We start from the raw sequence: 12,229 nt of genomic DNA on the forward strand, positions 1-12,229 counted from the left end.
GATCGGAAACAAAACAGATTTTTGAGGAAGATCAAAATAAAAAGAGAAGGATGAACAGAATAAAATTGGTTGGAAGGAAATACACAGTAGCCATAACTGCGAATGGAATGTACTCACCCATAAAGTGAAAGTGGATAGCAGAATGGATTAGAAATAAGAAACCAGCAATATATTGTTTAAAAGAGAGACACACTTAAAACAGAAAGTCATCCATAGAGTTAGCATAAAAGGCTAGAACAGAATCTAATATGCTTCAGCTGAAGAATATATGGCAAGGGTGTCAATCTGATCTCAGGCAAAGCAAAAGCTAAAAGATCTAATTAAAAGAGGTAATTAAAATACAATTTGCTAAAAAGTGCCATAGACAAATTTTTTTTAATTAAAGAGAAATTTTCTCTAAGGCCTCATTTCTCAAATATATAGGGCACTGAGCCAAATTTATGAAAATAAGAGCCATTCCCCAACTGATAAATGGTCAAAGAATACGAACGGGCATTTTTCAAAAGAAGAAATCAAAGCTATTTATTGTCATATGAAAAAATGTTCTCAAATCACTCTTGATTAGTGAAATGCAAATTTAAGCATTTCTGAGGTACCACCCTACAGTGATCAGAAATGACCAATTGAAGGGGTAAAGGAAAATAGGTACACTATTGGTAGTATTGTGAACTGGTCCAAGAACAATTTGGAACTATGCCCAATGGGCTATAAATTATATATACCCTTTGACCCAACATTACTACCACTAGGACTATACCCCAAAGAGTATATAAAAATAAAAAGGAAAAGGGCCTCTATATGTAAAGAAGTATTTATAACAGCCCTTTTCATGGTGATGAAGATTTGGAAATTGAGGGGATGCTCATCAGTTGGGAAATGGCTGAACAAGTTGTGGTATAAGATTATGATAAAGTAATTTTTTGCTGTAAAAAATGCTTGCCTTCTCAGTGAATGGAGGAGGGCTAGAAACAGAATTTCAAACTCAATATTTTAAAAGAAATGAATATTAGAAATATTTTTTTCAAAGAAGGCCAAACCTTCCAGACCTCTAAAAAAAATCACACAAAGTAGTAGACTTGGAACCAGTCTACTAAAGCACTCAAAAGACTTTTATAGATTCAATTATAAAGTACTAGTTAAAGAAATAAATAATAACTTAAATAGCTAGAGGACTGGTCTGTGTTCTTGACAGGGCTGGACTAAAATAATAAAGAAATACTACCAAAGTTAATTCGTACTTTAATGCTGTGCTAAATAATTTATGAAATTAATGCTTTTTCAGAACTTAATAGAATAAAAACAATTCAGTTGGAAAAAGGAAAGATCTAGAATATCAAGAAAAATTATGAAAAGAGGTAGAGACAAAGGGTGAATAGCATTTCTAGTCCTTACTCTAGCAGTAATCATCAAAACCAGATGGTACTAGTTAAATAGGTAGATCAATGGAACAGACTAATGTTGTGAGGAAGATTAGTTAGTTAAGTATTAAGGTTGACCTAGCAGGAAGCCTGGTGCATTCTAGGATGGATTGAAGGAGGAGGAAGTGTGTGTTCTCTGAGAGAGAAGACCCCATTAGTGGTGGGCAAAATTGTTGCCAGCCCTGGGAGATCTCAGACCCAGCTTCCTGATTTCCTTGGGATCCTGAGTGGAGGTGGATTTCCAGCAAGAGGAGAAGACCTATAGAGCAGAACCAAGCAGAGGAGGAGTTTGAGACCTGGTGGACAGCACCTCAAGTGCACTCATTCTTCTTGGTATCTTGGACCACTGAGGATTTTGGCATCCTGTGAACCTCTTCAGAAAACTCTGAGAACCCCCAAAGCCACCCCTCTGATCCATAGCTGTACTGTTCAAGTCTGGCTGGCACCAGGCTTGAATCAGCTCCCAGAGACTGTACTGCTTCTTGGGCCCTGCCTGTTAGATCACTTAGATTAGTGTAGAAATAAGTCCTCCCCTTGCCCTGTGGTTTTGCCCTTTAGATTTTAAGTATAGAAATCCCTTTCCCACCTTTTAGTTAAACATAATTAAAGCTGTTAAACCCCTTTTACCTTGCCTGCTTGTTTCTAGACTCTGGACTAGAGAGAGCAGGGTGACAGTTAAGACCAACAGCTATTCCTGTGATAAATCCAGAGAACTCCTTATCCTGATCCAGTCTCTCCTACAACCCAGTGTGTATACCCACAACTATTTAGATTTATTAGAATATCCCTGGTGCCCTCTATTACCTATATTTTCTACACTAAACAAAGTAAAATCAGAAACAATGGAACTTAGTAACCTAATTTTTAACAAAGTAGAAAACTTTAATCAGGAAAGAACTTCATATTTAACAAAAATATACTGGAAATTTTTTAAAAGAAACTGCTAGAAAAAATTGAAAAGAAATATGGCAGAAATTAGATTTAGACCAACATCTTACACCATATTCCACTTTGTATTCTAAATGGATACTTAACTTTAGTATTAAAGATTATACTATTTTTTAAAAATAGACGAGCAGATTATATACCTCTCAGTTTGGGGGAAGAGATGTAATTTGAATCAAAGTGATCAAAGGCAATTACAAAAGATAAAATACATATATTTTATTATGTGAACCTGTAAAACTCCTTAAGATAAGAAAGGAAGGGATGAAATGGTGGGAAAAAACCTTTTATATCAAATTTCTCTTAAGGGTTTAATATCTAAGACATAAACAGTTAACAGATATAAGGCAACCTTTCTCCAAAGACAAGTGGTTAAAGGTTTTAAAGAAACAGTTCTCAAAAGAAGAATTATAAGAGGCAGCTAGGTGGCATAGAGAACTGGACCTGAGTCAAGAGGACCTGGTTCAAATCAGGCCTCAGACATTTCCTGGCCATGTGAGTGTGGCCAAGTCACTTAAGCCCAATTGTCTAGCCCTAACTGCTCTTCTGCCTTGGAACCAATACTTGATTAGTATTGATTCTAAGACAGAAGATATGGATTGATTTTTTTTTATTGCAAAGCATTAACAACCACATGAAAGAATTCTCCAAGGCACTAATAAGAGAAATGCAAATCAGAACAACCCTGAGGTTTCACCTGACACTCAGCAAGTTCGCAAAGATGACAAAAAACTATCAGTAACCAGAATTGGAGAGGCTGTGAAAAAATAAGTACACCAGGGGCAAAGTCCAGATAGTGGAGAAAATAAAAGGACCCATCTGATTTCTACAAAATTACCCAACAAAAAGCAATGACATAGCACCTCAAAACAAATTCTGGAGCAGCATCACTCACAGAAAGACAAGATAAAGTAATTTTTCAGCCCAGAACAACTTAGAAGGACCACACGAGGGATCTAGTACACTAGGTAGAGTTAGAGTGCAGCACACCAGCTAGGCAACAGGCTTTTGACCCAGCTGAAACAGCAGCCAAAGCTTCTGAAACTCTAAGCTACAGATGGTAAGGTAGGTCAGACAGCTGCTCAGGAGATTACAGGGGTCCTTTTGCTGACTGGATACAAGACTCTTGTCACATTGCCCACATGCAGAACAAGGTCACAGCCCTGGTGATCAATCATAGGATAAGGAGGAACCCCAGCACACCCTGTGTTTGCTGCCACAGGAGAGCAGGTGACCCTGATCACAGTTCAAAAGGGTAAAAGATTGCTTGGGGTTACTCACAGAGCAGAGCACAGGCCTGGACTGTATTAAACTCACTTCTCCTTATATCATGCCACCTTAGAAGAACAAAAACAGATAAATCCCCAGTGCCAGCTCAGAAGGCAGCTGCACAAAGAGTCTGAAACTTGAAACAGTGTTCTCTTCACCATAGTTAGAGAGCCCAAGTTTTACAATTTTTTAAACTAAAAGAAAAAGACAGGAAAATGAGCAAACAACAAAAAAAGTTATTTGGTGACAGGGAAGACTCAAACTCAGAATAAGACAACAAAGTCAATACTATAGCATCTAAAACCTCCAAGAAAAATATGAATTACTCTCAAGCCCAAAAAGAATTAATGGAGGAGCTCAAAAAGGAATTTAAAAATCAAATAAGAGAAGTAGAAGAAATATTGGGAAAAGAAATGAAAGAGATACAAGAAAATCATGAAAAAAGATTCAACAGCTTGGTAGGGGAGACACAAAGAAATTCTAAAGAAACTAATATCTTAAAAGACAGAGCAGGTCAATTGGTAAAACAGTTACAAAAATCAGAAGAAGAGAACACCTTAAAAAGCAAAATTGGCCAAATGGAAAAGGAAGTACAAAAGTTCATTCAAGAAAATCATGCCTCTATAATTATATTTGGACAAACTAATGATTCCTTAGGACATTAAGAAATACTCAAAACAAGTAAAAAACAATGGTTTAAAAAGAAGAAAATGTGAAATATCTCATGGAAAAAACATCTGACCTGGAAAATAAATCCAGGAGAGATCACTTAAGAATTAGTGGACTACCTGAAAGCCATAATCAAAAATAGAGGTTAGACATCATCTTTCCAGAAGTCATCAAGGAAACTGCCCAGATATTCTAGAACCAGAGAACAAAATAGAAATTGAAAGAATCCACTGATCACCTCCTGAAAACAATCCCAAAAGGATAACCCCCAGGAATATTATAGCCAAATTCCAGAATTCCAAGATCAAAGAGAAAATATTACAAGCATCCAAAAGGAAAGAATTCAAATATTGTGGAATCACAGTCAGGATAACATAAGACTTAGTAGCTTCTACATTAAAGAATTGGAGGATCTTGGAATATAATATTCCACAGAGCAAAGGAGCCAGGACTTCAACCAAGAATCATTTACCTAGTGTGAAGATAGGATTAATTCTCTCTTTGTCTATTTTTAGTTAATAAAATCAAGAGCTTAAAGTACCCCTACTTACTAGCTAGCTATTAGGTAAGAGAACTCACAAGTCACTTACTAGTTCACACCCCTAAAAGGCCATAAGCACTGCCCTGCCCCCCCCCCACCTTGGGCAGTGCTAGGCAAATTGAAAGACTATAATTGGTTTCTGTGAAGAGGGGAAGAGACAGAAAATGACAGGGAAAAAGAGGAATAAAAGAAGAGACCAACATGGTCTGGTCTCTCTTGGCTTCCTTGGTTTTGGAGAGACTGGTTCCTTGGAGAGACTCTTCTCTCTGACTGAAGACACCACCAGGAAATCCACATGGAGATTGGTACTTGGGGAAGCCCCTGCCCGGGACTGAGCTGGACTTCACTGAAGCAGTACTTAGGGCTGGTAGGCTAGACCAGGCTTTGTCTCCTTCCTATATTTCCTACTTTCACTATCTCTATGTTGTAAATAAAGCTGCTAACAGTCATTTTGACTTAGGAACTAATATTTTGTAAATGGTGACCACTTTTATAACTCTCATATTGAGTCAAAACCTAAATTTAATTGTTACACTAGCAAAACTGAGCATAATCCTTTAGGGGAAAAATGAGTATTCAGTGAAATAGGGGACTTTTAAACATTTCTGATGAAAAGACCAGAGCTCAATGGAAAATTTGACACTTAAATACAAGACCCAAGAAAATCATTAAATTGGTAAACGAGAAAAAGAAGTCAAAAGGCATTCATTAATGTTGAACTGTGTATGTCTCTACATGGGGAGATAATTCTTGTAACTCCAAAGAACTTTGTCATTATAAGGGCTGTTAGAAAGATTATACATAGAGAACGAGGGTGTGAGTTGGATATGATGGGATGATATAAGAATTTAAATTAAGGCATGAAAAAGGAATGCATTGGGAGGAGGGGGAAAGGAAAAATAGAATGGGGCAAATTATTGCACATAAAAGAGACATGCGTGTTCATGATGGAGGGGAAAATGGGGGAGGTGGGAAGGAGAGCGTGTAAACCTTATCCTCATTAGAATCTGCTCAATGAAGGAAGAACACACAATCAGGCATAGAAATCTATCTTACCCTACAAGAAAGTAGTTGGGGAGGGGGATAATAAAGGGGGGGAGGTGCTGATAGAGCACAGGGCAAACTAGGGGAGGTTGAAGATCAGAAACTAAAGAGAGATAAGTAGGATGGAAAGTAATACATAGTAATCGTAATGGTGTAAGAAATTTTTACATGTCTATTAAAAGCCTCATTCCTCAAATATATCAAGAAATGAGTTGAATGAGAAGAATACAAATCATTCCCCTTTGATAAATGGTCAGTTTTTTTCTTTTCTTTCTTTGACTTACTAAACAAACAAGGGGAAACATTTTTATTATGGGAAGGGAAAGGAATAAGCATTATTTTAACACCTATTCTGCTCAAGGCACTATGTTTAGCACCTTTTACAAATGCTCTCATTCTATCCTCACAACCACTCTGTGAGGAAGATGCTATTATTATTTTTACCATTGAAGAAACTGAGACAAATATGTTAAGTGAGTTATCAGGGTTCACACAACTAGTAAGTATCTGAGATTGGATTTGAACTCATGTCTTTCTAATTCCATTATGCAAACTCAAATATTATACGCCTGTGTCTTTCCAGTTAATATTTTTTTTTCTGAATATCTAGATATTCATGGTTTAGTAGCAATATAATGAGTCTTCTTAAAGAGACAAGTTAAGAATTATTTTTCCTGGAGCAGCGAGGTTGCTCAGTGGATCAAGACCCAGGCCAGGAAATAGGAGGTCCTGGGTTCAAATTTGACCTCATACTTCTTAGCTGAGTGACCCTGGGCAAGATACCTAAGCCCAATTGCTTAGCCATTACTGCTCTTCTCTTTTGGAATCAATACAAGACAGAAGGTAAAGTTTAAAAAAATCAATAAAAAGAATTATCCCTATCTATTGAGAAACCTTGAACCCATAGGCAGTTAGGTCATATGTGTCAGGTCTACATAAATTATTTCACATATAGTCATTTAATATAGTACAAATTTGAATAATCTATCAATTTACTTCTATAAGATAATTATTTGAAATTTAATGATGATTTTTTGCCCATTTTCCATAATTGACCACATGAAAACATTTTATTGTTCAATTCACTGTGAATTTTCTCTTTTGATTCATTAAAAAATATTCTATATAGAATTCATCTATAAATCCTATTTGTATTGTTTCTAAAATTTAAACAAGGGTTAATGTTCATCTGTATCATAGCTTTCATGTAGATAGGAATTTAAAACTTTACTTGTATTGTCTTTAGCACCTCTACAGTGCTCTGCATATAATGTGGGTTAAATTTAATTGCATTTACAGAATTGAAAGAATTTAAATTGCTCAATATTTCAGATTGTCAAGCTGCTTCTTCGACATGGCGGAAATGCATTTCAAGCCAACAAACATGGGGAACGTCCAGTCGATGTAGCCGAGACAGAGGAATTAGAACTGCTTCTGAAAAGAGAAGTGCCTCTATCTGATGAGGATGAGAGCTATACAGGTTAGTTCCCAAAGAATACACATTAGCTCTTCTCATTGGCTGGATATTTAAGATAAAATTATAGCTTAAAACATAAACCTTTTTGACCTTCTTTAAGTAACGCTGTCAAGTAAAGTAATTCCTCTAATTAACTTAATGTGTTGGCTTAGGCACTTTTCTTAACATATATAGCTTTTTGAAGTGTATCTGTAGCATGCTTCTTATCATTTCTCTCCCAGAGAAGATAGCTCCACTTTCCTCCATCCAAACCTAATTCACAAATACAATTTGGGTGATAGCTAGAAAAATGGTTCTTGTGAAGAAGTTCTAATGGACTATGAGCTAAATTCAGAATGAATCAATGATATGGTATGACAGCCAAAGGAGCTAATAGCATTTTTTTTTAATTAAAACCCTTACCTTCCATCTTGGAGTCAATACTGTGTATTGGCTCCCAGGCAGAAGAGTGGTAAGAGTATGCAGTGGGGGTTAAGTGACTTGCCCAGGGTCACACAGCTGGGAAATATCTGAGGCCAGATTTGAACCTAGGACTTCCTGTCTATAGGCCTGGCTCTCAATCCACTGAGCTACCCAGATGCCCCCTAGAATTCTTCTTCATCTTACCTCTTACCACAATTATAGTTGCTCTCTCCATCTAATTGAAGGAGTATGTGTCCACTTCTGTTCCACAGATAAAGAGATCCTAGTGGTATCTGAACAAGGAAGGGTCAGATTGCAGCCAGTAGAGGATGTGATCTGACTCTATTCTAACTATTTCTACCCTCTGGTACTTTAAAAGTTTCTATGATGGTTATCTGAGGTCTTATAGGCCATAGAGTAGGCAGGTCTTCCTGTATTAATCACCAGTCATCTTTGATGTAAACTTCCAGTCACAAGACCTATATAAATGGAGTTGTGTCTCCTCAACAAGGCTTATGCTCTTCAGGAAAGATCCAGAATACAAGTGCAGCTCCATGGGAGATGCCCAAAGCTATCTTGCCATTTTAATAGTTCTATTTCCATTATACCTAAATGCCATTTATAGGATATTGTTCATAGAGGAAGATGCTTTCTGGGCTTTGACTTGGGAACCCTGGAACACATTTCCAAAATATATTAACTTCTCTAGTAGTTGAGTCCATTGTGCTGCAAGTCTTTTTGGTTTTATATACTTTTTGGTGGGGGAGGAGTATAGTATAAGAGAGTGGGTAAATTTGGGAAAAAGTGGTGGCAGAGGAAAAGATTGGGGGGCACCAATAATTCATTCATTCTGATATATAAAAGAAAATATACTATCTCAGCATAAGCATATTATGCTGATCAGCCCCTCCTTAGATACTTTGAGTTAGGATCTAAACGCATTTCCCCTTACTGGAAGCAAGGATAGATGCTAATCTTGACTTCCCCATAACTTATCTCAATGTATGTGTCACTCATAAATTAAATGTTTATAAACGGGCAGCTTTATATTAGTGCTTTAGTTAATTTTACTTTTCAAGTCTAATGTTTGTTTCTTCAGAATATATAGGTTTAGAATTAAGTATTAATGAACAGAAAGCTTTCCCTATAATGAAAATTTTCTTACATCCATCTCTGATTAATTTATTCACAGAGCCCCCATTATTTTAATTTTCTCAAAATAGTGATTAAAATTTACTGAGGATTTTTATATCTACATTTCAGTTTGGAAAAAAATAAGCTTTACAAGTCACAAGAATCTAGGGGCATGGTTAGAAAACAGTTCATTTGAAAACAATCTGGAGCCATTAGTCAACTACAAACCAATATAATTCTTAGTGTGATATCATCACCCACAAAAACTTATGTGTTCTTTGGCTACTTAAAGAGTGGCATAGTGTCCAGAAAGAAGAAGGAAATAATTTTTTGCTTTACTTAATTCTGTCCTGGTCACACCATATCTGGAATTTTGTTTTCTTCTAGGGTGCCCCATTTTAGGAGAGTTATTGGTAATCCAGAAAGCATCTATACAAGATCAAATAGGCTGGTAAATGACCTCAAAAATAAGAGATCCTGGGATTCATTAAAGAATAGGAGTTATTTATCCTGGGAAAGAGAAAACTTATGGGGTTTATAATTGCCTGACTAAAATAGAATTTTATGAGCTCTTTGAAAGCATAGACAACTTTTGCCTTTGAAACCCAAACCTTAAAATAAGGCCCAACACAGATTACATAAGTGCTTATTGGCAGACAGGTCTTAAATAGAGTCTAGATGAACATTTGTTGGGGATGTAGAGGTGGTCTCCAAACTTGTATGGTTTGGAGTAAGTTATGTGTGAGGTTCTAATTCTGAAATTCTATAACTGATGTGTCCCCTTCCCAAATTTGGCCTTATGCAAGCTGCTCATAATTTTTAAAAAATTATTTAATTTTTAAAATGCTTTTGAAAGCCATATAACTTTTATTAAATTAATAATTTTTAAAAATTTGCTTGGATATTTTGTGTCAGCCTCTGATATCCTTTTCCTAAATAATCAGAGTATTAATTCAGCCACTCAAAAGCCATCTACCAAGTTACTACTCTGTGCAAAGCACTGTTTTTGAGGAGATAGAAAATTAGGATTTTCCCTTCCTTTGTGGTGCTCACAGTCTAGTCAGGGAGAATGTGATGTACACATATATGCAGCATTTTGCAATTATGTGAAAACTGTGGTACAGAACAATCTTAAAAAAGAACATAAAAGATAAAAAATACTATGCAGAATTAGAAGAAAGATTATTTTCCACTAGGGAAAAGAACCAAGATCCTATGTTTGTCAGGTAAGCTTTACTCCTTAAAACATGCTTGTTGGAAATGAAATCTTTTAAATCTTAAAATATAGTTATAAACATTTCCTCATTTCTCACCATAAGAAAAAACTCAAGAAAAATGATTTTTTAAACCACTGTAATGTTATGTTGATAATGTAAGAGTACAAAGGTTTGCTAGGATCTTTGTGTAATATATAACATATAAAGCATAAAGAGAGAAAAAGGAAATTATATGTCAGAAAGTCAGTATTTTTGAGATTTCCAAATTTAAGGGTACTTTTTCTGGCCAGATGCTCTCTTCAAGGCCACTAGGTGACAAAATGTACTTGATTTCAGGAGGACATGAGTTCAAATACCACTTCAGATTCTAGTCATGTGACCTTGGGCAAATCAATTAAACTCTGCCAATTTCAGATCACTCCTCTGTAAAATGGGAATAGTCAAAAAGCAAAGGCTCAAATGAGCTAACAGTCTCTCTCTCATACATATTGGAAGTGCTCCCTGGCCTGATCCTACTACTTATTAGCACAGAAGCTTTGAATGATTCTATTTCTGACCTGGGCCAGTTCACCCCAACTTAAGCAACCTTGGACCCCTTTTTCTCTGGTAATCCTTTTATTGGTACCAGACGTGGCACTGACACCTGATGGGTTTACAGCAGCTCAGAGCTCCCAAACACAGTATATCCAAACCCAATAGTAGAGTGTATAGTCATGCACCACGATAACCCAGCAATTTGCCCAATTTTAGCAAAACACATGATTTTTTTCATGCTATTTTTGTGATAAAGATGGAGAAATATGTACTAAGTGATGGTATAACTAGATGGATTTAGAACTAGTTAAAAGGCAGACCATAAAACACATTCAATAATGATTTGATGTAAGTCAACCTAGAATGGCATGACCATTAGTAAGTATGACACAAGATAAGATATGATGGAGACAAAAAGAACAGAAAAGTAGACTGGGGAAATTTGAGGAAAGGAGAGAATCCTTTCAACTAGAGATACTGAAGAAGTATTATGGAAGAAGAGGCTTCCGGTAATAGGAGATCATTAAAAGCATCATTTTTATCTGTCTGTCGAAACATCGCTTAAAATATATTGATAGACTCAGTATTGAGATATGGTTTTTTTTCCAAGATAAAGAAGGAGCAGATAAATTTGAGGAAAATAAGTAAAATGAAGCATATTTTCATACTAAAGATTTGTCACATATTAAGTATATTTATGTATTTTTGAAATTCAGTTAATGTTAGGGGGAAGAGAGCCTATAGAAATAGGATTGTATCAAAGTAGATTAAGCAAAACTAATCATTGGAACAAAGTACTGACTTAAAAGAGAAAGTAACAAAAAATTACTAGAGAAGCAAATGGTTAGAGTGACTCAACTTTGAATGTAAATTTATGAGCAATCAAATAACATGAAAGAGTGACATTGAATAAGCAAAGCAAAATTCTCATTTTGTCTACTGCTCTGAAGTTGTGTTTTGTAAGAAATTTTCTGTTATAGTTTTCCTTTAAAATATTAAAATGCTATTAATACATTAGTGATAGAAATCTTTGCTGTTCCTCTCTCAGACTTGGACAAGTATAACAAAAAGTTAAAGAGAAATTATAGAATTTAACAAATTATGAAGAAATTTGAGCTAGACTTGTGGCAAACTTCAAAATGGTACTACTAAACAGGAATTGAGGAAATGGGGGGAAATTGGTCATACCACTGACTAATGGTATAGCAGAATTTTTTCTTTTCAGTGGAAAAAGAATAAGATGTTTAGTAATCTGGTAATTGAACATTTTCAGTAAAAGGAATCACAAGATCATTGATTTCTACTACCTTTTTATTTTCCAGCTCTGTTAAAGCTCTTTTTCCAGTCTTTGTCTCTAGTCTAGAATCTATCCAGGAAATATAAATTCTCTTCCTATCTTCTTCACTACCAAATCATTGATAAAAATCTCATAGGAATCCCACTAAAATGTCAAGGATATTTGATTGTCATTAATTTATAGCTTGACTTTGAGCTAGTAATTTTTCTGCCTGTTTTGTTATTTGTAAATTAGGAATAATAATAATAATAATCCTGGCTCACCTTATCTCACGAACTTGTT

At 35.5% G+C, this 12,229-nt stretch overlaps 1 protein-coding gene across 1 annotated transcript in view; it reads left to right on the forward strand.

Moving 5' to 3' along the window:
* The window catches only part of ANKRD12 (ankyrin repeat domain 12), a 225,126-nt gene that overhangs the window by 173,516 nt on the left and 39,381 nt on the right, over nt 1–12,229 (forward strand). The window contains exon 9 of the mRNA XM_044683126.1: nt 7,219–7,366. Within this exon, the coding sequence (XP_044539061.1) occupies nt 7,219–7,366 (148 nt within the window). The remainder of the gene's footprint in view (nt 1–7,218; nt 7,367–12,229) is intronic.

Source organism: Gracilinanus agilis, chromosome 1 (genome assembly GCF_016433145.1).
Source record: "Gracilinanus agilis isolate LMUSP501 chromosome 1, AgileGrace, whole genome shotgun sequence".
In the NCBI taxonomy this organism is placed as follows: Eukaryota; Metazoa; Chordata; class Mammalia; order Didelphimorphia; family Didelphidae; genus Gracilinanus; species Gracilinanus agilis.